Genomic DNA, 26,083 nt, shown 5'->3' with positions numbered 1-26,083 from the left:
TTTTTTTTTATGTATTTTAGACAAATAAAGGTGATGCTCTTGCAAACCGTGTCCAGAACACATTGGGGAACTATGATGAGATGAAGGACTTGTTAACCAACCATTCCAACCAGAGCCACCTTGTTGGAATCCCAAAGAATTCTGTCCCACAGACTCCCATTGATAAAAATGAGCAGAACTTTTTCCCAGAACCAAGAAACAGGATGATCCCATCTCATCAGCTCAGTGGCCACTCATCCGCATCGATGCCTCCGCCCTCTTCATTGTCATCGAATTCTACTTTGCTACACAGTCACCAGAGCAGCAGGAAGTCCAGGACGGACTGGTCTCGTGGTGGTCACAACTCTAATGGGGCCCAGTCAAGCCAATCCAGCAGTCAACAGAATAGGACAAAGCATAGCTCTTCTCATGACCAGCCACAGGGCAGATATGAAGACCTTTATAGTTGTCAGAGTGAGCAGCATAAAAGTGGAGGAACTGAGGAAGCAAATTCTATGGCAGCATCTTCACATTCGAGGAGGCACACTCATTCAAAGTCAACAACTGGAGAACACRCTTACAAGGAAAACAGTCATTCGAAGTCGCCAGCAGAGCTTGAGTTTGTAGGTCATGGTCCTGGGTCTCCACTTCCTTCCACATCTTTGTTATCTGCAAACAACGGTCTTTCAACCCAGAATTTCCCACCAGGACTTCACTGTAAAACTAGTATGGTCCAGCAAAAGCCTACAGCTTATGTCAGGCCTATGGAYGGTCAGGACCAGGTCCCTAATGACTCACCTGAACTCAAGCCTCCAATAGAAATTGAGAGTGGATATGGAAATCAGTCCTTTGGAACACTGTTAGAAGGAAAAGTGAACACACCTAGTTCGAAGAATAAAGTACCAAAGCTTAACATTCCTCCTGTTAGCGAAGTAAGTAGTTCGAAATATCTTCTTTCTCATACCTCTTGAGTATTTCATGCATTGAATATTTGTCCATGCAAATATGCAGTTCAATTTCCTGGAATTATGGTCTAAAACATTCTTTTTTTTTCCCTAGAATATGCATGATTAAATTCACTTTTGGCAAAGTTTTGCAATAGTCCCAGTAAGCAACCTTAAATGAAGTTTTAAAATCACAGTTTGGAATACTAACGTTGCTTGTTTTCCATTAATATTAAAAGGTTAAATCTCTGTTGGATATAATACATTTATACTAGCTAGAATTCTGAATAGAGAACTCTAAAATCTCAGTTCATCTGCAGTTTTCAGATTTTGCATATTCAGTTAGGAGCTAGTTTGATATAAAGCACACTGTTTTAAACATTTTAAGGAAAAATGGAAGGGCCCAAATGTCAGTGGTATAAAACAGTTCTACCAGTAACAGGTTTAATTGCAGAATTTGCTGAATTCCCATTGCTTTAATGGAATTAATGTGGCTTAAGTTCTGAGTAATGCTTATGAAAATGTGTCCCATTAAAGCTTTTATGCATTTTGAAGAGCTCTTAATGTTGGGATCCAGTGCCAATCTCTGCTACCAACAGTTTAAGCTGTTGAATTTTGTATCACTAGTCAGTACAGTAGTCCTGTGAGGAATATTTTGTTTGGTTCATATTCTTGTCCACTCCAAGCACAGATGTATTATACGGGTGCCAGTTGAACTATTTATGCTCTGTATACTTTTTTCCTACTCTGAGTTTCTCTAAAGCAGTAACCATTGCAAGGTAGGTTTACAGCGTGCATATGAGCAGAATTGCAATATGCGTTTTTCATAGCTTTCTGTTTTCCCCAAAATATTTCCCTGCTTGGTRATATTTTTATACTAGGAATGAGGAGTGATGCATTTTTAAGCCACTTTATTGCAAAAGGTCAGCTTTTTCTATTGGAATAATTGTTTCAAGCCAATAATTTGTTTGACTATTTAAAAACTTGATGTTATTTATTAACATTCCAGGCAGCAACAAAGACTGATGTGTTTTGCAGTAGAGCTTGGAATAATTTTCTGGGAACTGCATCTGAAAACAGTAAAAAGCCTATTTATATCAAGTGGAAGCTGAGGGTTCCTTGCAGATGGTGTTTTATTAGAAAATGTATTTGTTAATAAACGTAGCTTTGTACAAGATTACTTTACAGATGTTTCTGTTTATTTTTACCTTAGGTTAAAAATCTGCTGATGTAGATGGCTTCATAGTCTGTTGTGATTTGTCACTAGCGTTGTTTGACAAGTAAATAATTGCATGCAAAGGAAATAATGATGTTGCAAAAGTAAATACATTTATTCACTTTTGCCATCTATTAACACAATGAGTCGATAGACGCACTTTAAAGTGCAGCGTTAATATGAAGCATTTTTGTAATAGAATGTGCCTTTTACAACTTGCATCAACTATTAAAAGTGCTTTTATCTCTTTCCTGTTCTCTTTTTCTTCCTTCCCTTTCTCTCTCTCTGTCTCACTCACTCACTGTTTCTTGGTAAAATCCTGGTACTTCTGAAGTTAACAGAGCTCTTCATACTGGCTTTTGGGGGCAGGATTTCACTCACAAGTTTTTTGAAGGAAAAAATTAAGAACCTCTGATGTGAACTGTTGTTTTTGGAAAGTTTCCTAGGCAAACAGATGAAAAATTACATTGTGAATTTGTGACTATAGCTGCTTCTGTATATGTTCATTGTAGTGAAAAGTGTGCATGTATAATTAATTTCATTCAGAATCAGATAAATGATAAACTCTAATTGCTTTAGCAATGAATGCAGATGATAATCTTAAAATAGCCTCTGTGCTAYGAAAGTGACCAATGATTTGGAGAGGGAAAGAAAACCAAGATTTGTCTTGAGGTGAAGATTAACTTTCCAGTGTGATCTAGAATGTGTGACAAGGGCCAGACTGATGGACTCTTTTTACAGGCAAAATCTCCTCCTGATTTTGGAGGATTGGATTTTTTATTTTCTCCTGTGTCAGGACTGTGAACTTTGGCCCTCTGTGTTTTTCTACAGATGTGTATCCTGAATTTGATTTACCCTGCGTTCAGCAATAAAACTCCTTCCAATCCAACGTTACAGATAACTGGTTTAGTTTAAGCTTAATCAGAACTGACAGTGCACACCTGTGAAACCCATAACCTTTTCAGAATGACTGCAGTGAGTGGCTCTGTTGTAATCTTTATACAATTGATGTGGAGGCTTATGATCCTTTGGTGGTGCTTATCAATTTATGAACCTTCCCTAGCCACCTCCAGCTGTAGTGATCTGCTTGAAACAATTCTGCTCCTGCTCCAYGGGTTTCCATCTGAACACCATTCCAGGTAGTGGTAGTGGTGGTGATGGACATAGCGGTAGGAAAGTTGCTTTTTGGGGCATTTCTTTGTCATTAGTTTGGTAGCTCCTGTGCATCTCTGAGTCATTTTTCAAGCTAAGTGTACATATCAAGTCTGCGAATCGTAGTTCTTTTCAGTGAATTTTCTCTAAATTTTGCGTGCTCTCAAGATAAGGAATTCTGTGGAGAAATAAAATTTGTATGTGAAGTTCATGGGGTAATGGCATCTATGAGATGTACGAAAGTGGGAAAGCAGAAGACAATTTTCTATACCAAGATGGGTGGCTGGGTGGGGAAATAAGTGACCAAATATTTGAACAAGCAGATTTAAAGGATGAGTTCAGACTGATGTGGAAATATTGTCCCATTTATCATGGYTTAATGGAATAGGATGTTGAGTGCCCTGGAAGCATTCTGCAATGTGTGAGGAAGTGATCAATTTTATAACATAATTTGTGTCACTTGAGGTGTTGCTCTAAGAATCTTTTCTCGTTGATGGGGCCCAATTCTGCCCTCGGAAATGCCCATCCATCTTCTAGCTTCTCTGCAATGGACAAGGTTGTTAATGCCTTGCTGCTGGCATGCCTTCACTCTGCAATGGATTGTGGTTTAGTGATTTCTGAGCTTGTAAAGATTCACGGTAAGTTCACACAGGGTTACCCAGCTGGGTCGAGATACAGTGGTGGCAGCAGTTATGCACCCGAGTAACAATCCTTGCTACTCAGTGGATGCTGCTGTTTGATGTCCGGGTCTTGCCTGACCCGCACAGGCTAATTCAGAGCTGTCAGCACCACACATCCATGTTCCTGGTCCAGAAATAGCAACGACAGAGCTATGTTCTTTAAGGACTTCTCTGTGATTGCTTGATCATTGAGATTTCTTTTTCCTTCCTGCATAATGTTTCTTGTTGGTACTGTTTTCCAATTGCTAAGATAAAAAAAATCGTAGTGGATTCATGCCATGAGATAAAATGCAATGTAACCACTGGCATCCAGGCTTGCCAGCCTCCGAGATTCAGAAATTATGAAGCAGACCTTTCTAAACTGGGTGGCCAAAAGACTATCACATGACTCTAGGGGGCTTGTAGAAATGAACCAGATATCACGACACAGAGTTGGTAACAGTGGCCCTGGAGCCGCAACATAAGGTTGTCAGAAATCTCAAGCTGTAAGCTTTATTTCCTGTTTCTTCTTTATTAACTCTTATCTCTTTATTCTATATTTAAATAAATATATATTTTTTTGAGCTTTGCATTTAACATTTGGTAAATAGTAGCAAGCCTGGGACATCACAAAAGAGCTTTCAAGTTATATAGAATTCCACCTACTTAAATTATATGATGGCATATGATTGTTACTTACCACTCAGAGAACTGCATTGTTAAGTCCTGTGCATTTCTATGAAAAAGTAGAGGTTAGAGACCACAGTAACAGCTGATCCTCTCTCTGCTGTATTAAAATCCAGAATCTTGATACACTTACATATGTCTAAACCTTTAGGAACCAAATGCTTATAAATTATTTAAAAATTACTAACTCAGCAAGAGATACCTGAAAGAAAGCGTGTACATTTCAGATTGGACTTGAACACAAATTACTGAGTGTACAGAGTAAAGCAAGGCGTTTTAAGGTCTGTGGGAGCATCAGAAGATACGCTCCTGGAAAACCTTATGCACAGTTCCCCAGAACAATGCACAGGATTTCCAAGGCATCTTTAGGGACAGGAAATGAAGAGCAATTAAGATAACGTTTGATTCTCAAGGCAGAGTTTTAAATCTCACTGCAGAGCTGGCCTCACTTTCCTGAAAATTAGTACATGATCATATACCAAATTTTCCCCAAAATACAAAGCTAGGAACCAGTCCAAAAGGCCTACAAAATCTATGTCACCGCCCACTTAAATAATAAAAAATGGAGAACTTCTATTTTCACTTTACTTCTAGGAAAATATTTTGATGGGTTCGGTATACTGCAAAGTGATAAGCTTCTGTTATGTGTTTCAAATCATTCTGTTATCGCTGCATGTATTGATTAGCTTAGTACTTTCTGAGCTAGCTATAAAAAAAGGCTGCTCTCTTTCTGCATTAAAGAGCAAGAAAAATTGACAGGTAGATAACCATATTGATTGAACCCAAATAGTAAATGCAAGAGGCTTATATAAGACTTACAAAACTCTTCATAGGAACCAAAATCAGTTTAATATCTTTTTTAAAAAAAATTAAATGGAAAGTAGATGCATTTAATTAACTGTCCCCACACCCACTGGATATACATTTTACTCTAGTTGCCAACTATAGTGCATTACCATGGTTGTGGGCAAATCACTTTTTCAAACGCAAGCTTTATCCATCCCCTAGACTTTGAGCTCTCAAGAAGAATGGACTGAATCAAGCATTAAGCTGAAATCCCTTTGCTTGGTTCATATTTCAAAAGTCTGAGGCCAAAAACAAACCCAAAGAGCAGTATTTCTTGCAGTATTACAGGTTACAGCCATATGTTTTTCATTTGTAAATACTGTGAGAAGTAATGTTCTTGTGATACTTCTAAATGAAGACCATATGACAGCACTCGACTGAAGACCTCTTATTGTGGCCTTTCTGAGGCTACTGTCCGAGTGCTTGGACAATTGCAAGCAAGGCTACTTCGCACAGGTAGCGAAAGGACAGCTGACCTATTGCCAACTGAAAGTGCGACGATAATTATACATATCTAGGCCTGATTTTGAACCACTGTGACGAATGGGAATTTTGCATTTGACTTCAGTGATTGCAGAATAGGGCCTGTAAAAGTAAGTTGGTTGTGTAGACATGGCTAAAAGAACTGACCACATACATTTGGTTCGAAGAAAGAAGTTTTAGCTAGCTTTTTTCATACTGTGAGTTTGTTAGGGTGTGGTGGTGTTGTTTATAAGCTAATCCTACTGTTTTCTTGCTAGAAGGAAGAAGAAACCTCAGTGAAATTAGAGAATATCTCTTTCTGTGAAATGTCGGTCGCATGGTGGCTTGAAAATTGATTTTCTAACCTTTCTAAGGTTCCTCAATATCAAAATAAATGCTGCTTGTAAGTGAATAGCTATTGGTCCAATATKGGTGTGAGAAATACTGTTATTCAAATGATCTTTTATGAAATGTCACAAAATGAAATGACTTCAAAGGCTTTGGGTAGAGAAGTGGTAGAATTTATTTTACTCGAGCAAAGCTGGAGAAAAATCATCTAGTGGCTGCAGAGGGGCTATAGGGTGTTTTCATAGCTCTGCCATAGACTCTGTTTGTGTCCCAATCATTTTGTTGGTACTTTTGAAACTCCTTGGAGGGGCAAAAACCAATTTAATTTGTTGAGGGTTTTCAATTGAGTGGAAGGCAGAAATGTTTAATCAATCTTCTCCCTCCTTTTGATGTATGGTTCTCTGTGTTTCAGTGCTTCTGACGTGGAAAGAGGGATATAACATTTACTTTCCACCTTTGGAGGGTTTTTTTCAGATTTCTGATGGAAAAGCATTGTATAAGTATACATTATTATGGCAGCTTTTCCTTTAACTCATTTTTTTTCCTACTTCCTCCTATTTAAGGAAAACATAACAAGTTGTATAGAAAGAGAGTTAAGTGTTGTGATAGCTTTCTTTGTGTTGACTACTAATGTATTCATTGAATAATGACCAGAATTTGGTAGAGCTGATTTTTTTAGCATCTGTTTCCATCCATCTGACATGCAAATCCACAACGAAGGGTGCTGTTGGGTCTTGACACTTTGCATAGTGGTCAGTGGTTCTTGTAGGACCACCCCAGCAGGTTTAATCAGGTCAGAAACTTTATACTGTCTGTTAATACTTTTGTGGAACATGACCAGCTTTAATAAATATATTATGTCTGTGAACTTTAAAACAAAGGAATAAAGGAATGCTTATGTAAGAAAAGATGAGATTGCGTTTTCAAATATTTGAATTTTTTATGATGTATGTTTTCCCTCTGGGCTGTAATCAGTCCTCGGGTGAACCCTTGTGCTTCTTGCTTAGGAGAACAGAATCGGCACATATTTGGATATCAGTTTGGCCTTCTACATGATAGAATGAATGGAAATTTATAAAGTTTACCATGTGCTATATTAAGTATTATTTTATCTCACTCAAATCTTTAAGAGTAATACATAGCTAGTCTGAAAGAAGCTACTGTACATATCCATTGCCCTTTTGAGTCATGACTTTGGGGTTTTTTTTCCACATATTCTTATGTTCCTTTCTTTGTAGAGAGCACAGAATTTTGGGTTTTAAAAAGTCTAAGAACACCAAAGTTGTTCTTTTTTTTTTAAAAAAAAAAAAAAGTTCAATCACACATTTTTGCATGGGTAATGACAGCTGTTGGGAATCACTGTTGAGACTGAACGCATAAATTGTCAGGACAATTTCTGCTCCTTGAGCAGAGAAGTGACTCTTGCTAATAGTTGTAATAGGCTTTCTCCCAAGGCGAAGTGAACTTCTAATCACTAAGTAAATATGTTGAAAACATATTCAATACACATCTGTTAAATGTATAAAGAGAAACATAAAGAAAATACAAGAAAATCAGTGGGCATAAATATAGAAAAGAACATTTTAAGCCTAATGAATATGCTAGTTAAGTAGAAAATAGGGCTTTGCTTTATCTAGTAAGTGTAGATGAGTAAGAAGCAACTGGAATGCTCCCTTACAAGTGTGGGGAATCTGGGCAGCCAAATGTTGCAGACTGTGTGGTTAGATATTGGTAGGAGGAAATCAAACAGAAACCACTGCTTCAGGTGCTGTGATAGCACTGGAGATGCAGATAGTGAAAGGTAAAGGAGGAGGGATACATTGTCATATATGGTCAAGATGCGTGAAGATTTACAAAGAACATTGCAACAACTAAATATTATGCAAAAGGGAGGAGTAGGAAAAGAAAAAGGTTACTATGCAACAGAGAATGTAGCAGATGCAAGGAAGTGTAGGCATGGTCTGAACATACAGAGAACATTTTGCTTCAGTTTTCAATAAGGACATATTAACCATGAGGCAGAATGGAAGATGGAAATGAGGGCATGGAAACTGGAGTTTCCCTAGGTGGGGAAGGAACTAGAGTGCTCAGGGTAGTAGAGTTTCCAGTGGGAGGAACAAGAGCTGAAGTACTTAACCGCACTTAAGCTCATCAAACTCCATTTTGTGAAAAGGTCTATGTGATATGCAAGCAATTACTCTAACGATCCAGAAGGTAGTTTCCTCCTGCTTTGTGTTTTTGTGTCTTTACATGCCCAAGATGCTTACTCATATCAGGGTATTTTGCATATTTAGTTCACTGACATGCAGAATTGTACTTAGCCTTTAAACCACTAAAGCAATACCGTATGAACATACCTTCATACCTTTGTAACCTACCTTCAAAGTGTGAAAATCAGAGGAGGGTCTTAAATGAGTGTTTCCAGCTTTATGGCTAGAGTCACCCCACTATAAGTTAGTTGTCTCTCGTTCAAGATGGAAAAGTATTTAGGAGCTGCAGGTGAAAACATCATATGGGAATACTTTAATAATAATAATAAAAAAAAACAGAGGGAAAGAAAGTTGAACATATAACTTGGCAGCTCTCCATGAACTGCAGATATAGGTTAAAGTTATTTAGTTGGCAAGCAATTGCTAGTGTATTAGCAACGTTGGAAAAAAATYTAATTTCTGTATTTTGGCTTGTGCAGTAAAGAAATTCCTCCCACATAAATATGTTCATTTCACCTTCTGGGAAGCAAAGAAAGGAAACTGTAGCTGCAGTCTGTTATTTAATCTTCCTGAAATTAGCATTTGGTGCTCAGGAAGATTGAAAGATTTAATGCCAATGCCTTCCTCAAAAGAAAGAAATGACACACCACATATGTTTTAGCGCTGGTTAGACTGTTAAATGGAATTAATCAAAATCCATGTTAAAATATTTCCATGTGTTAATTAGCAACGGTTTGGAACATTAAAATACATATTGGCTTGGGAATAAATTAGTGAAGAAATATCAGATTGAGTTTGCAGGCTTTTAATTGCAACATAATATATTGTGTGTTTTAAAAAGGTAGATGTAAATATGCTCCTACGAAATCCTACGGCAATGTGCTTTTAAAAACTGTGTAATAAAACAATCTGAAACAGTCTTTGGTTATGGCAGAGACCATGTTACCATTTCCTATTTTAAAAGAAACATTAAATCATTCCCTTATATAATAAAGCAAGAGCAAAATGGTTTAAAAATGCCAAGAGTTTCATCTCAGGCCAAAAGGAAGTTTTAAAATTTCTCCTTTGAAAATCATGATGATGTAGCAGCTCTCAACAACAGGTCTCCTGTTGTTGTAAGTAGGCTGAATTCACGGTTGCCTCTTGGTTCCTTTCTGGACAGCACAAACTTTATTTTCCACTCCTTCATGTTGATTTTGGAGAGCAGAGTCATCTGAGTTTCGTTAAATATATAAATAAGGCCAGACAAATGGATATTTTCATCCTCTTAAATTCATATGCACACGGGAGGTATGGATACCTATGGCAGTGTTTTGGAGACCTAACTCCCACCTGGATGTGGAGGCTGTGGTTGGCCAACAGCATAGCAAGGACAAATTTCTCCTCTTCTTCTCAAGTTGTCTTGCATAGAACATGTCTGAGGCAGTTGAGTCTTGCACCAAGGCCTCCTGTTTTGGGAAAGGGAGGCCCTGGCTCTGCTGGATTTGTTTGTCTCCCTTCACAGGGGCCTCTCAGCCGTGGGCGGCGGGCAGGAGAGGACACGTCCCGAGAGGAGATGACCCAAGGGCTCTGGCCCTGGGGCAGACATGTCCATCCCTTCGCTCTGGTGGTGGCAGGGAGGGAGCAGCACTGTCTRCTGTGACAGAAGAATAAGTAGACAAGACCTCCGAGTGTTTTCCTGAAGTTTTATCCCCAGGGTGATCTCCCATGATAGAGCGTGTGTGTGTGATGGGAATGTCTTGCACATTCAGCCCAAGGAACTTTGGGAGAAGGCAGGTGTTGATTTTAATTTTGTCTATATTTGCTGTTTAAGCAGTCATTTGTAAAATAATATTAAGTATGAAGAAAAGAGTATGGGAGAAGAGAGAGGAAGAAGAGAGGATAAATACAGATTTAGTCACTTTCCTGGCTTGTGGGCCGATTTTTGCTTGGATTTTTAAAGGTCTATGAGAGGACTCAGTGAGAAGAGGTGTAAACTTCAATCCCCATTAATATTGCCAGTCTAAACATATTTCAGTAAGTACATGCTGCTTTCCCTTGCACGCTTCCTCAGAATAATTTCACATTGTTATATCCCCCAGATGTGTAGACTCGTTGGGTTATATTTCACTGAGCTGCAAGCTGTGACACTTAAATCCACAAGACAAGCTGGCAATTACTTCTGCTGTTTGTACATATCCAGATACCCGCTTTGCCTGTATTTAAACAGAAGTGTTGAGATAATTCTTTTCTTAAATATGTAAATCAATTTAAGAAACACAGACACATGCCCTTTGTAAACTTAGAAAACTGTGAAGGTCCTCAGATCACTTGTAGGAGTCAGGATTCAGATTTATCTTAATTAGAGCTCTTTCTGAATGAAGGCTGAAAGACCTGGTCAACACCTCACACCTGCCTGTAGAGTTTAATCCTTTTTGCTGTCAAGAAGCTGAAACTCCTATGTCATCAGGAACTAAGAACGCTTTGAAAAACACATCATTTCTACTAGCATACGCTAGTGACATTTGAATACGGTTAATTTTGATCCTTTCTTCACAGCCAGGAGTAGCTTTCTTAAGCAGTTTCCCTGTGAAGTAAAACTTCACAGTGTATTTTGCACTGGGAGAAAAGAGAGATTGTAACATGTTCTCTTCCTGCCAACACTTACATGCTGATGTGAAAATGGAACAAACTTAACTAGGGAAATATTAAAAAGATTAATTTTTTATTCAAAGCAGTTATGCTAGCAACCACGTCATTTGCTGCGCCGTACCGTCTTCACAAAGGTCACCATTTAACATGGTTTCATGGTGTGGACCACTCACTGTGGTATCATGGACCACAAATGATGTGCAGATCCAAGTTGGAGAGTCAGGGATTTAGAGCTTTGCCAATATTTCTGAAAACAAGACTTAACCGTTGAGGTTCCCTAGATCTGTAGAGTCACAAAAAGCCACTGAGGGGCTGTGCACTATCTGTGCCAATGGATGACATTTCTTTATTGGCATAAATTATTTATTCCACCACCAGATAGAAGGTGAGTTACTGTGCAGAATAGAATGGAGTCAGGGCTGCATTCAAGAAGTTTCTGCCTATGAATACAAAGAAATATATTTAAGTCCCATAGAATTTGTACTTATAACTGCTACAGCATTTTCCTCTCAGTGCAGTGATAAATTAGTTCTTCCTTAAAGCACAAATGATACCTGATTTGCTGTACTCCAGATTCACAAAATAAAACAGAACGTCCTTCTCTGTAATATGTGAGGAAGTGATCTGTAACGTATAGCCAGGTTAGAAGTGTCTGACCCTTTTGTGTTGGCATTGCTGTGCAAAGTGGTTCCACGGATTTCAAATGCTTTCTTTTCTAAGACTTTCTGACCATGAATAGAAGCACCCAAATTGGACCATAAATGATCAGGCTGAATAAGACTTATCTGAGAGTAGGAGGAAGAATAAGATACAGCAGGAACATAGAGAATTATTGCTCTTCAGAGGAGAAGAAAAATTAGAATTTGCAAATGGTGTTTTTGTAAACACATTTTATTAAGATGTTACTGCACCTGCATTTCATCAAGAAAATTGTTTGCTACAGTTTTTAATATACTTTGATGTATTGAATATATTCGACTTATTTTGATAATAACGTGGAGGTTTTGCTTTTATTAGTATTCTGTGTGCTTTAAGTCCCCAGGCCCAAGCACCGGCGCTCTCGAGAAACGGCCCGTTGACGTGTGGCGCCCGCGGGCGCGTTCCCGTAAGCGTTCGAGGTTAGCTCGGGAGCGCGGAAGACCTTCCGTAGCGCCTCCCGAGCGGGGAGCCCGGCTGCTCGCTGCGCCTGGCTGCGTCGGCCGCTCCCGGCCCGCGGGCCGCCCGCGGCGGGGCGCCGGCCGTGAGCGGAGCAGGGTTTCCCCTTTCGCTCGCCGTGCGCGTTTGAGAACAAACGGCCGGAATAACGAGGCGTGCGGCTCTGATGCTGGAGGAGAGCCTGCTTGTGTCAAATACACAGGGAATACTGTTCGGACAAGCCGTCGTAAGACTCGTGCTCTGACGGGGCCGCGCTTTTGCACGTGAAGGGCCTGTGTTTCGCCCTTTCCCGTCGGCCAGCTTGGGGCACTGGATGGTGAGTACAGACGCGGTCGCAGTGAGCTGCGCTTTTAGCCATTGCAGTGGAGTAGAGCACGTTTTTGCAAGCTGCCCTCGGCTTCTGGTGCTGCCAGAAATCCCTGTCGGGTGGGATTTCCATGTTCAAGGTCAGGAGCCAGGGGCAGAAAGAAGAGAGGCTATCTCGATGGCATGCCGTGAATAAGAAGTTTGCTTGAACCTAACTCCCTTACGATAGCAAGCCYGTGTGTAATGGGGGGCAGGATTTCCTCGGTGCTCTCCAGGGTCACCCAGTGTTTTGTTGTAACGGTGCAGAGAGAGAGAAGTCCAGAGAGAAACCAAGCTGTGGAGCGCAGGCTGGGCGCTCCCGCGGGTGCCCCCGCCGGGCGCCTGCGCAGAGCCGTCGGGCATAGAAACCGGTTTGCTTTTACCAACGGGCTTCGAGCCTGGTCCGAAGGCAACTCCRCAACTAAAAATGTGGCAGTTTTTATTTTTCTGGCAGTAGTATCATAGGTTTCTTTTCTCTGTGTGCCTATGTACAAATATGGATGTAAAATCATATATAGTAACACAGCTACTTACATCTACACCCACACGTGCAACGCAGAGGCTAAAGAGACTTTCCCTGGCAGAGCGCTGCAATTTCACAATAGATCAAATGAGTGACGAAAGTGGAAAGGAATTGCATATTTATTGCCTCCTCTCCTGTGACATAAAACCACTCTGGTTTCTGATTTTGGCCCCTAATTCAGGCACATATCACAAGCCCTAACTGCTGTCATTTCTTGTCCTCCCTTCAAAAGCGAGACCCCAGGGGAGTATTTTTAAGCTGAATACTCTCCGTTCAGTTAAGTGCCTAAAATTTACTGGCGTTGCTTGCTTGTCTCTTGCTGCACGGGATTATACAGATACTTTTTAAATTTCCCTGTGTTCCCGCAGCTACTTGCACACTCAGAGGCAACTTCAGCCGGGTCCGCGCGCCGGCCGGCGGCGCCGAGGGCTGCGCTCGGGGCCGCGGCCGAGCCGGCGGCTCTCGTGGGGCCGGGAGGCTGCGCCTGGCCGCCCCTTCCCCCCGGAGGAGAGGGAGGCAGGCGGAGGGGCAGAGGAGAAGGGAGAAGCGGAGGGGGCTCCTGGAGCGGCGCGCGAGCCCTCGCCCCGCGCCCTCCGGTAAACCACGGCGGCGGCGCGAGGCGGCTGCCGGCTCCGCTCCCTTGTGTGCGGCTGGGGCGTCCTCCTCGGAGGGATCCCAAGCGCTTTGGGCAGGGACTTGGCTCCTGGGAACCATCCGGCACCTCCTGTTAGGAAGCTCTGAGTTAGCACGGTGGTTTTTCACCTTACAGTGATGGCCGTGCAAGTGTACAAGATGTAGCACCAAAGTTTGTGTGTTTGGGTGCGTATAAGGTGTGCAAACGCATTCTCCTACCGCTTCTCTTATACTTTGGTGGTGGTGATGGGTGGACATTGCATGTGGATTATTGTAATCCTATGCCCTTGCAGCAAAGCCCCACCTTGGACTGAGCGTCAGTGTGCAGAGACAGTGGCGAAGAACGCGGCAGGTGTTTCGGAACAGAGTTTCCCTCGGTGCACGACGGCTTTCTGTCTGCTCCGAGGGAAAAGGCAAGGCAGCCAGAGCGCTGCGTTTGCGCAGCTCCGTGCCTGAGCTAATAAACTCTGCTGAGAGCTTCAGCTCAGGCTCACGCATCTTTTTTCCAGCCTGAAACACAACTGGAGATAACTCTGGTCTGCCCAYGACCAATAGCACAAGTACTCCTGAAAGGCTCCCGAGTTTTTTGGGCCTAGATAACTACGGCAAGGGTTTCTGTGTGTGCATAAAAATACGCAGCACGTAAGGTGCGTGTAAAGTCATTTGAAAATCAAGCAGAATACGCACACAGCTCTATCAGAATTGCCTTTGGAAAATAGCAGAGTTCCTTTTTTCTTTTTGTTTAACTGGCATTTTTAAATGTGGCTGTTATGCAAGTCTCCTTAGGGATTACCTTTGACACTGGCTCTTAAAGTTGCAGCATGCTTGCATAACACGCTTGCACAACAGCTACTGCTCTTCATAAATAGCAGGTTTTGACCCAAGACAGCAGGCAGCAATCTTTACAAACGCAGCATTTGGTGAGAATGTTCTGAACTAGCCCAAAACCAAAGGACAGAAAATGGAGTAAAGGAGGCTGCTGGGAAAAAGAAAAAAGAACCTCACATGTTCTTGTATATTTGACTTTAAGTAAAAGAGATATAACTAATCATTTCAAAATGTGGTATCTCAGCCTTTGAGTTTATTTACTAAAAAGGAAAAATCAATGCATTTTGTCCAAGAGGATCRATTTTGGTCCCGCCAAACTCAGTGTAATTCTTATTTTCAGCTTCAGTTGAAACAGGTTTGGACCCTTTATAATGAAGGTTAATAGATGAAAAGTGTTTTCCAATTTCACTYTTCCGTCTCATACATCTATACTTTCTCCATAATGTGCCAAACAAGGAGACCCAAGCAGAAGCCTACTCTTCTGTGGGGATTTAACTTTTAAGGACCTAATTCCAAACCCACTGTTGCCTACAGAGATCTAGTCATGGACTTCAGGGGTGTTTGTATTAAGACCTGTAAAAATAAATTCAAAAAGAACTGAAATCAGCCTGTACCGATGATGACTGCGTTACAGGTTTAGGTGGACTTGGTGTTTGTACTGCTCACTTCTGCAACACTTCGGAACACCACAACTTTCACTGAAACATGCTCTTGGGAAAATAAATGGAGAACTTTACAAATACTATAGCTGTTTCAGTATTCATACATAATAAACCCAGCTTCTGTAAATAACTCATTTTATCTGTCAAACATTGTAGGCACATATGCCACATTAACTGTCACTGGAGTCGTAAATAAACAATGTATCTGTCTACACATTACTTATGTCTGGGGGGAAATGAACAACTACACAGGAAAAACAGTAAGGAACACGTTTTAATTGTAAACTAAAACGGTGTTGCTTTTTCTAATTATTTTAAATACATCTGAAATTAAAAGTATGGTTCATAATTCAATGAAAGATTTTTTTAAAAAACGGCAGTATTCAAGCAAAATGAAGCAAAGTTAATGATGCTTCTGCGTGTTTCTTGAATACATTTCTGCTCCCAGTTGCTTGAGTATTCTGGGCAGCAAAATTTGACTCTTCATTYTTTAAAAATAAAAAACAACAAAAAGCAACCCCTCAAAAAGCATGTAAGCAGAGTTTACACCTTGACAGTCTCTGTAACTGGTGCTTTAATGCTACCTGGCTTTGTAGCCAGAGACTTCTCTAAATAGCATTTGCAGATTTGCTTTAACTTCATCAGAATCAATGCTGTTTTCGGTGTTTAACCGAACRCAATTCAGATTTGGGTTTAGCCATGTGGGTCTGGACTCTCASCTACTCTCTCTTGGTGAGCTGAACTTACTGGCATCCGTTTAGCATTGTCACAACGTGCTCTCCTTTCTCAGAGCCTGTATACATTTCCCCGTAACAGCCTGTGTCCTACTGGTTGTTTATAATCACATTTAGGCGTCAGAGATTGTAGGAGACTTCTAGCAAGACGTCAAAATATTAGGAGTCTTGCTTTGACCGCTGGATTATCTTGACTGTTGAGATACATTTTGTATGCTTTTAATCTTGTTTTCTCTAAGCAGTACTGGTGCTTAAATGACCAATTTCTGATCCTATCTTTCTTAGAATAATTTGTTTCTTGATGTATATTTGAAAACAAATAAGAAAAGAAAATCCAAACCTAACAAAACCAAATTCCTTTCATCCCCATCTAAATTCTCTGTACTTTTGATGTAAAAAATGTTAATGTACCAATTGAGTATGGACAGAAACAGGCTTGTTGTTTATGATAGAGTAAAATTAAGTTAATTTCAGTCTGAGCCAAAAGTGAGAGTAGATCTTACATTGCTAGGCAATATTATCATTGTTAATTATAGAATTATTATGATTTAGTGTCTGTACTAACCAATCATACTGCAAGAGAGCTCATGTTTTAAAGCAAAACAAAAGTGTGTATAAATGCTGTTGATTGGCTAGGATACACCTTTGTATTAATAGTCTTTTGCCTAAGCTAATGAGCCAGAGTATTAAGATTTAAGGCATTAATGCTATTATTGCAATAGATAATAATGATGCAATTCAGTCTTTAGATATTTACACRAAGCTTTTGGAAAGATAAAAATGGGCATAATTTGACCTTATGTGAGCATCTATAAATTTGCTAAAATACCAAAATACCAAACAGAGGCTGAAGGTGCATTTAATGCTGGAATATATATGCAGTCACAAGGTAGTTATCACTTTGAAAAGAAATACCTTTACTTCTGGTTGGCATGCATGAAGCAAGAATCCATCACATGCCTCCCTGTTCTTTCCCTTTGACATTTTCTGTTAAATATCTGATAAGTTGCTTTTAACAACTCTTCCACCATCCAAATATTGCAAGTGGTATGCTGAACAGTGTATATGATCTCTAAGGAGCTCGTGTTGCTGGATTTAAACAGCAGAGCCACGAGGAGGATTCCAGTGCAGGCGCCTCTTGTTAACAGCCTTTCCGTAGGTGCTTAAGTTCAAATTAACTGTTCTAAAACCCAAATTAGAGTCAAATCTGATGTGAGCCAATTTACTCTGCACAACAATTATGGGCAATGAAAAGTGTTCTGCTAGATTGCAGTGCAAATCGGATCACTGTAGCTCCCTCCGCGGGAAAGCAGAACAGAAYAGCAATGGCCAGCAGCTAAATGTAATTTAATTATTAGGTTTACATGTTGGTTGCTTCTTGCATTGTTTAAAGAGAAACATTCTCTAGCCAGGTGTACAGATGGCCAATGTTAGAAATCATTATAAAAAGCTGGAAGAATAATAGACTGATGATCTAACACACATTTAAATTAAGCAAGGTCTGACTGTTGGATGTTGAGCTCCAGCAAAGGGTGGGGAGTTCATTTCCATCAGGGGCTGACRTTTGGTCCTTTCTGCATATTGCATTGTTAGTGGTATAATGTGTACAGCAGTATAAAGGCTAGTTGATGAAAAGCCTGGGAGGCTGAAAATAAAGCTTCCTTGTGGTTGAGATATCTGTTGTTTCACACAGCAGCTTTTCTGGTTAAAATCACATGGTAGATTTGAGAACCTCCACTTAGTACTTACACATGAAACAAAAAGGGATAATAAGATGTCAGTCCATTTTTATCTTTCATCTCTCTGTTGAGCTTTCTCATAACTGAAAAATACTTCAGATTGCTGAATGTAAGGTGATATAGGGTATCATTGCTCTGATACTACTCTGTTTTCCCCCAAGTTCCTTCTTCTGTATTGTAACAGCAAAATTCCATATCACATCACTGTTTGATATGAAATTGCTTGATAGGGTGTGATGACACATTCATATTATGTTAGCAGCATAATTTAACTGCTCCATTTTTTTTAACCATTTGCAAAAGTGCCTGAAATGTGTGCATTATAAAATAGGGTCATTACAGCTATGGTTGAATTGGCATTTCAGTAATAAACTCTTTGTAGATGGCTAGATGTTAATGCAAATCTTTTATCGTTATAAATATGAATCAGTCAGCAACAGTATGGAGTGACTTCAATAAAYGGACACTGGAAAACCTGATTTGCTGAATGCCAGTATTGCAGCATCAATAGCCCCACATTATACCCCCAACAGTTGTCAGAAATGTTTCCATCCRGCAGCACGGGCTTGGTACAGGGTTTGTTGGTTGATCGAGGGCAGTGAGGAAGACTGCACCGGCTCCACGTGTCAGGAGCTGCAGGCGTTGCTGCCTTCTCAGGGAAGGAGGTCGAAATGGGTTGCTGTCTCCTACGCGCAGCRTACTGTTGGGAGCTGGTTAGCTGATTCAGGCCCTTGTTGTATAACTATCAGTTACGTTTTAAACTTGAGGTTTAAAATTTAGTGTGAGGTTCCCACGCTATAGTCCGTGCCTCGCAAGTGAAACACAAGCCCTTTCATTCAGGCACTAAAGCAAAGCCAGATAACAAAACCAGCAGCTCTCTTTCCATGCTTTCTTACAGGAGCTTGAAAAGGCTGTTTGTGTGACGTTGTCCATCATTTCACAGCCCAGCATAGAGTTGGAGGCTGCCTCTGCCTCCGCTTGCGAGGCAGTGGGTGAGATGGGAGGCACACCTATGGGACAGCGTAATTCCATGTTATGRTGGTGCTATCTAAGCAGACTGAATTGGAGAGTCTCTGCTTTTCTCAGTTTTTCACTCTAGGAGAGGTTTGTAAAGCTGTGTCAGTGCCTTAAGATGCTGCCTTAAGATGCTGATCTGATTTCAGTGGGAGTCACGCACTGAAGCACTTCAGAAGATCTTATGTGGCTCTGTGGCACTGTGGATCYCGTCCCTATCTTTACTCAAGTATATGTTTCCTGCAATAGCTAGGGATGTCCCTCAGTGAAACTGATACAGCCCTTCATGCTCTGCTCTCCGTTTAAGGAAAGTGTATTTAATATTGTGTTGAGAGTAGAAATGTCAATTGCCTCTTGCATATAGAGCACTGAACAATGTCAGAGCTTCTTGTCTCATTTTCTGCTTGGCCTTTCTTTCCAAGAAAGTTCTCAGCTGTTCTCCTCTGAAGGATAAAAATGACCACATGGGGAACTGAGAGCATCTTCTGTTGAAAACAGGAGGCTAAATGCTCAGATGAGCTAAATGCTCATCTCTGGTTTGGATGTGAAATAGCTCAGCAGACACCTGAAGACCCTTCCGGGGGTGCCTCTCTAAGGGCAGCACCTCACATATACTTACATCAGCATTCAGCAGAGTGTTTGCCTAGGCTTCGACTCCAAAACCTACGGTCCTTCTTGCTTAAGGATATTAGATAGCAGCATTGGTTTAGATTTTATCAGGATTTAGACTTTGAGGAGTATCCATCCTTTGGGGTACCAGTTATTAGCTGGTGAGGTCCACCAGTGTGGCCAGGGGCAGAGCTGAGCCCAAGCTCACAAAAGGCATGGTGTGAATGGATTGGATAAAGTGGGTGGCCGTGGGTCCTGACTRCGAAAGGTCACGAATGGAAAGCTCGTACACCTTGGTACTAGATTGGTCCTGGCGCTCCCTCCTTTAAGAGGTAGCATTACACATGTATGCCAGTCAGTAACTACATGACTTACGCTGTTGTTTAGAGCTCCTTTTCTGAACAGTTTTACTAATTTTGTTGCATATTTTGTTGATAAAATCAGCTAGTAAACTTGCAAAAGCATGTTTTTAGTGCTGAGCTTTCTCTGTGCACTTCTTGGTGGGGCTTAGTAGGGCCGTTTATACACTGTGCCATAGCCTGCCCTCTGTGGTACGATACAGCGGCGCTGAATGCGGTAACATTYGTGGGGCAAACTATTAATTTCTTCTGTGTATGCCTAGTCTGCTCACAGACTTAATGATTTTCTATATCTTTGTCAAACCGTGGTGTTATCGCCAGCTAAAAAGCAAACCAATAAATACGACTTTTTACCATGTGATAAATTTAATGTCACTTGGYGTGTTGGGGCTATAGACAGTATTTATGAGTTAACCATGAACAGCAAGATTCCTTCCRTACTGTATGTCCATGGAAGAATGGTAGAATTTGGTCTGTTTGGGCAGTCTATAATTTGTAGAAAATTTAAGTTTCAAATATCTAGCTTTTATGATTAGACTCCTTGTGGAAGCACATGCCCTAAGTGGGGACCAGATGTCAATGCAAATGGTCTTTCTCAATTTCAGTTCATTTTGTTTAAATTTAGATTAGAGCTGGATGGATTTTTTTTAGTGTTTGTTCACTCAGTGAACACATAAAAATCATACTTGCCTGCATGGTCTATTTACTTTTTAGGTCAGCTTTGACACGTATATGTGTTATTTCAGGAGTGTAATYACTCAACCTGTTGCCAGTTTCAGGAAATTCTTTTATATTTAGATTCTTATGGACTAAGTAGCTAAAAGATTCATTTTCTGGTGAAAATAAATCAATAGACTGATGGTYATTATGCCTATAATTAAACAGTGTGAACTGTAGAGATGGATCTTCGTTGTATTTCTATCTGGAAGGCCAAATGTTCAAAGTGTTGGAGCCAGCTCTCACATCTTAAAATTCAAGAAGCTGAAATTAGTAAGGTCCTTCTAAAGTTGGCAGAGATATCTGTCTGACCTGTGAGGTATTTGCAGGCTGTGAATCAGTATTACTGAAACCAGTAGTTTAAATGCAATAATTTCTCATGTTGAAAAAGAACAGAGTATTTCCAAAATGATAATATTGTACTTTGTATATGCAAAATCTATAGGTGTTCTTGATGAATAACAATGTACTCTGACAGCAAAGAATCAACACAGAAAAATTAGGTCACAGCAGCTTGCTTGCTCTTTACACTGTCATGGTTGATTGGTTATTCTCATCACCCTTTGTTTAAAATCATTTCAGAATTAATTGGCGTTCATTAACGCAAGTCTTTGTAGCAGAATTGCAGAAACAGTCATTAATGTAGCTAATAAACATAAAAAAGAAAAAAGGATCCTATTACCAGGTCCCTACAGGCTGTTAACTAACATTTTGAATAAGAATACATAAACATAAATTAAACATTTTTACAAACTGCTAAGAATGTGGGAATTTAGCATGGTGGTCTGTAGTAATGCTTTGAACCAATTTGTTATATTATGTTGATTTTTTTTATGTTTCTGCTATAAAGATAGGGGCTCTGATTAGAAGAGATTTTTGCTGCAGTYTTACAGGTTTCTTAAGAGGTCTCTACCTCTGCTAGCCACTACAGACGAAGTTGTGCTGCTGCTCCTCTGACTCCCCTTGAGTTCAGTGAGTATTTTTCTTGAGGACTGTGTAGGTTCAAATTCCTTGTGTGAGGTTTTGAGATACAACAGAGCAAACCTACTGGTCAGAAGTGTTGGTTCAGGGGCTGACGGCAGAGGTGCTTTTACTGCCTGGTGAAACCATCACTCGTTTCCTTTGTGTGGGTGAAGGTTTGTCGCTGACTCTGTCTGGGTACCCTACCATCTGGTTTTCGTGTTAGATTGAGCTGGGTCAGTTCACTGAAATGTGCTAATAAATTCACTGTGTGTTAGTTGCTGGATTTCCTGGCATGGGCTGTTGCCCTAGTTTGGTGGGATGTGCAATATAGAAGGCACCGCTGTATCTCCTGCACGCCTCCGCACCACCGCGTTTCTTCTAACRGATCTGTCGAGGTGTGTGTCACTAGTGGCAGAGTACCATATAGGTGTGTAACTCACCCGTACCCAGGTAGGCAAGCGAGGAGTGTGGATGTGCACATGCAGCAGTGCGTGCAGGAGCACCATTTTGGCTTGACCCTGTAGGGGTCTGCAGGCAGGTGGTGGCTCCATCAAGCTCCTGCGCGGTGTCAGGTGCGCAGCGAAAGCCCCCGGTGTGAATTCAGGCGTCTAACTGAGGATCGCATCCAGCTGCAGGCAGCTCTGTGCGCTGCCCCGCTGTTTGGCTGCAGTGAGGAGATGGGCTTCGGGAGCCRGGAAGACCAGCCAGGCTTTCCGAATTTGCCCTCCCTTTCTGCACCTGCGATGGGCTGGCACAGATGCTTCGCAGGCACAGTTTGGCCTCCCTGAGAGGCTGCAGGGCACCTGAGTCCCCAGTTTACAGGTGTGATGAGGTACCTGGACAGCTAAGTGAGCATGCCCTGGGAACAAATGAAAGAATATGCCAGATTATTTATCTTGAAATTTTGTAGACRTTGAAATGGAGCTCTAGTGAGGAGCAATTTGAAACTATGTCCATTATTATTTAATTTTCTAATATCTTTAGTACTGCTCACTGAATGTAAAGAAGGGTAATGTGAAGACCTTCCATCCAGTGTAGTTAGCTGGTGCATTTTGAGGGCACTGAAGTGTCTGAACACCAGTGAGTGATGCACTTTTAACTTTGGATAAATGCAAAGTCTTCATGCAAATACAGTCTTGGCATATGCTGCAAGTTACAAAAACATTTCAAATATGAAATCAGCTAGACAAATATATTGCTTTGTACGTCTGACTCTTGATACACAGTGTCTATATACATTCTGACGTACACAGAGAAACATGAAGGTTTGCTGCTAATCCATATACATGACGTTTTATGGCATACAATTTCAAAGAATTCATGCCTTAAGTAGGTTACAGTTGCTAAAGGGACAAAGAAATATGTTTAGCCCAACAATTAAAATATAATAACAGAAAGACTAAAAATTGTTTTAGTCCAACTTTTGTTTATTGACTAAAACATATACATGGCTTTAGGCACGACTAAACAATAAAAAAAAATGTGCCTCACTATTGGGTCTTTTATCCATTTTAATTTATTTTGATGCTGCATGCAGTTTCTGAATATCTTTTGTGGGTTGTAATAAAATAGCCGCAGTGCAATTTTGCATGTATGTCAAGCGGTGCGTGACCTGATATGCAAATTTAATACCAAGGTGCCAAAACTGAATTCATAATGTTTCACATCTACAGAGCTGTTTAAGGCAGTTTAGAAATCAATGAATATGTAATATGAAGGTGATAAGACCTAAATAAAAACCCTATTTATCTACTATGAAAAGTATTTATACACAGAATATTTAGCACAAGCAGAAAATGGACAGAGTTTCCAATTATATGGTTTGCATAAACAAATGTTGAACCATGTGCTCAGAATAGATAATAACATAGCTAGTTCCTTTGCATTATACTTTAAACTTTAGAAATGTTTACAGATGTGTCTCTCTTACTGTATATATAAAATGAAACACTAAACTGAAGCAGCTTTTGAAGAAAACCTCTTTGAGGTCTCTTATTTATTTTTAATTTACAGTATATGGGGTGCTTCATTATAGGTTTCTGTTACGGGTTTTCAGGTTATTAAAGATCAGTGAAATAAGATACACTTTTGTGAAGTCTTGTAGTTTATGGTGAAATAAAGGACATAAATTTAACTGGTAATAAATAAGAATCAAATGTTTTCCATCTGCTTTTGCAAAAGTCAAAAGCATTTTGACTTTTGAGATATTTTTCTGAATCAATGAACTGATTATTTCTATTGGTTTGTCCAAAAAGTTAATCTAATAAAAGTTTCAGGAGTTTACCAAATGATACTAGTGAATTAGATTAGCCTTTCACTCAGCATACTTATATGTGGAGATGGACTGGAAATCCAAGCCTTGATTGATGGCAATCAATCCCAGCTATATTGTACTGAAAATATATGCCCTCTCCCCACGGAGGAAGAGGGAGTATGTGTCTCTGATTGGCTGGTTAGGTGGTTTTACAGCCCTCTGCTAGGCATCACAGCACAACATTTATATCTCTTGTCTCAAAATAAGTTGTTGCAGTAATGACTACCAATGGGTTGAGCAATCAAGTAAAATGTAGGGGTGCAGCAGGTTTTGAAAAACATCTATCGTGCCATCTGTGTGCCACTGATATTTGGAAAAGATTTTGCACCCACCTTGCTAGAGATCAAAGATCATCAGAGGGAAAGTCAGAGCATTAGACTGACAGGTGAGGCGGTGTTTGCAGGTGATACTAGCTGGATATTTGCTCTCGTTCTTGTTTAAGGAACTGTAGAAAATGCAGACACCAGAAGTGTGTGCTGGTTTTCTGCAGCCAGACCTTAAACCACCTCAGGTGCAGTTGTTCACTGTTGGTCAGCAACCTGTTGACTTAATGTCTTGAACCTTACCAGGGGTTTAAAGTTTGCAGTAAATTTGAATGTCCTGTTTCTCTGACCAGATACAGATGAGTTGAACTGGGGAGGTGGATAATAATGAAGAAAATCTTAGCTTCTGTCCGTCGTGTGGCTACTGCCCCGTGAAATTGCTGCCTCCCTCCRAGAAATGAATGATGGGGTCATTTTTTGTTTCTGCATGAGGGATCGCCTACATTTCTTYGGCAAGTGCTAGAGCCATTCATTTTTATGAAGTTTTCTTTGGCTCATGCCACTATTTATTATGAAGAGATGGTATTAAAAAAAATAGTAGACAGTATGTTGTGAGTGTAGAACTTTGCTGGGTCTCAACTGTGCAAAAGTCTCAGGTTAACTTTCCGTACCAAATACATATTGATCACCTCTCTCAACTGAGGGGATGGTGCCACATTCCTTGGAGGGGACCCTATTAGAGTTTCTCTTGCCCAGAGGTCCCCTACTACATTTTTTTTTTTCTTTGTGGGCCTTAGAAAAGGGAAAATTCTTGAGGTTCCTCTCACAAAATTATTTTGGTATTGTCTTCCTGGTCCTGGGGCTGCTGGGCTCTCATAGAAGACTGTGTCATTTTCAGTCTCAAAAGAAGCCTGCAGTAAGGGACTACATTCAGATGAACCCACGCTGTGTGGACCCACAYAGCAGAGAGTTTTACCTTCCTCCTCTACTGGGACACAGTTGCTCTTGGGAGGAATCCTGCTGTTTTCCTCTTGGGTTATTCGTACATAGCCGTGGACTGCAGGCTGAAAACAAGACCTGGTTTGGTAAATAAAGGAACAAAAGTAGTATATCAGCACATGTTTCCATTGGAATATACTGTTTTTTCCAAACTGAAACAAAACACAGAGACTTTCTCAGAAAGGAACATTTCTGCTTCTTAAATCTTCTTTGGCACATAATTTTATACTATTTATGCATTTATATTTAAAATAAACAGACATCATTAAGATATGATTTATTTTTCAGAAATTTTAACTTTAATCTTAGCTACTTTTCCCCTTCTGACTTCGAACTGAATTTATTTTCTTTTTCCATAGAATATAAATTATGGTTCCTAACCAGCTTTTGTAACAACATAGCAAAGACATAGATCACCTAAAGCCCGCATCATCACGTGGAAATCAGGATGCAAAGCACAGAATAATGTTATACTCAGCACTTCCCCTCTTCAGCCTGTTTCACAGCGTGTGGAGGAGACAGGCAGGAAGAGTGGTGGTGCCCAAGGCGCCACCTTGCAATGGGGCAGGGCAGAGCCATTTTCCCTTGTGCAAATTCAGGGTTTCCACCAGAGCCTCTGGGCTGTAGCAGGGGCTTCTGGAGCTTGAACAGCTCGTTCCAGGATTCAGCTCCCAGGTTAGATGAAACCTCCATCCTCAGACTAAAATGGAGTGGTTTTGCAGTAAACTAAGCTACCTTGTATTTCTTTATGCAGACCCTAAAGCCGCTGTGTTTTGTGTGGCTGCAGATTTTGCTGTTAGTTGGACTTGGACCTACAATCGTCATATTACTCAGTGCCTTTAAGAATAAAATAGGAAGTCTCAATGCAGCAGTGAGAACTTGGCCCTTCTAAACTGACACTAGGCTTCCCCTGTGATTTCCTCTTGCGCAGAAAGGTAAAGCACCTTTATATTAATGTTATCATAAAGATTCAAGTAACCTGAACTGGGAAGTCTACGTCGAGAAAATATATTCTGGTGAAGTTTATTTTGTCATCCTGGATTGTGGTCTGCTTCATTATTCAGCTATTCCTTAGACTAAGAATTAGGGAGA

At 40.5% G+C, this 26,083-nt stretch overlaps 1 protein-coding gene across 1 annotated transcript in view; it reads left to right on the top strand.

Annotated features, from left to right (window-relative positions):
* AFF2 (ALF transcription elongation factor 2) overlaps nt 1–26,083 on the top strand; it is a 241,974-nt gene that overhangs the window by 6,312 nt on the left and 209,579 nt on the right. The window contains exon 3 of the mRNA XM_085319728.1: nt 21–911. Coding sequence (XP_085175854.1) covers nt 21–911 — 891 coding nt within the window. The remainder of the gene's footprint in view (nt 1–20; nt 912–26,083) is intronic.

The sequence above is a fragment of the Rhea americana genome, unplaced genomic scaffold (genome assembly GCF_003343005.1).
Source record: "Rhea americana isolate MKP2758 unplaced genomic scaffold, rheAme1 scaffold_6, whole genome shotgun sequence".
NCBI classification, from domain to species: Eukaryota; Metazoa; Chordata; class Aves; order Rheiformes; family Rheidae; genus Rhea; species Rhea americana.
Note: the sequence above shows the minus strand (reverse complement) of the source record. Positions and strands in the feature narration are given on the sequence as shown.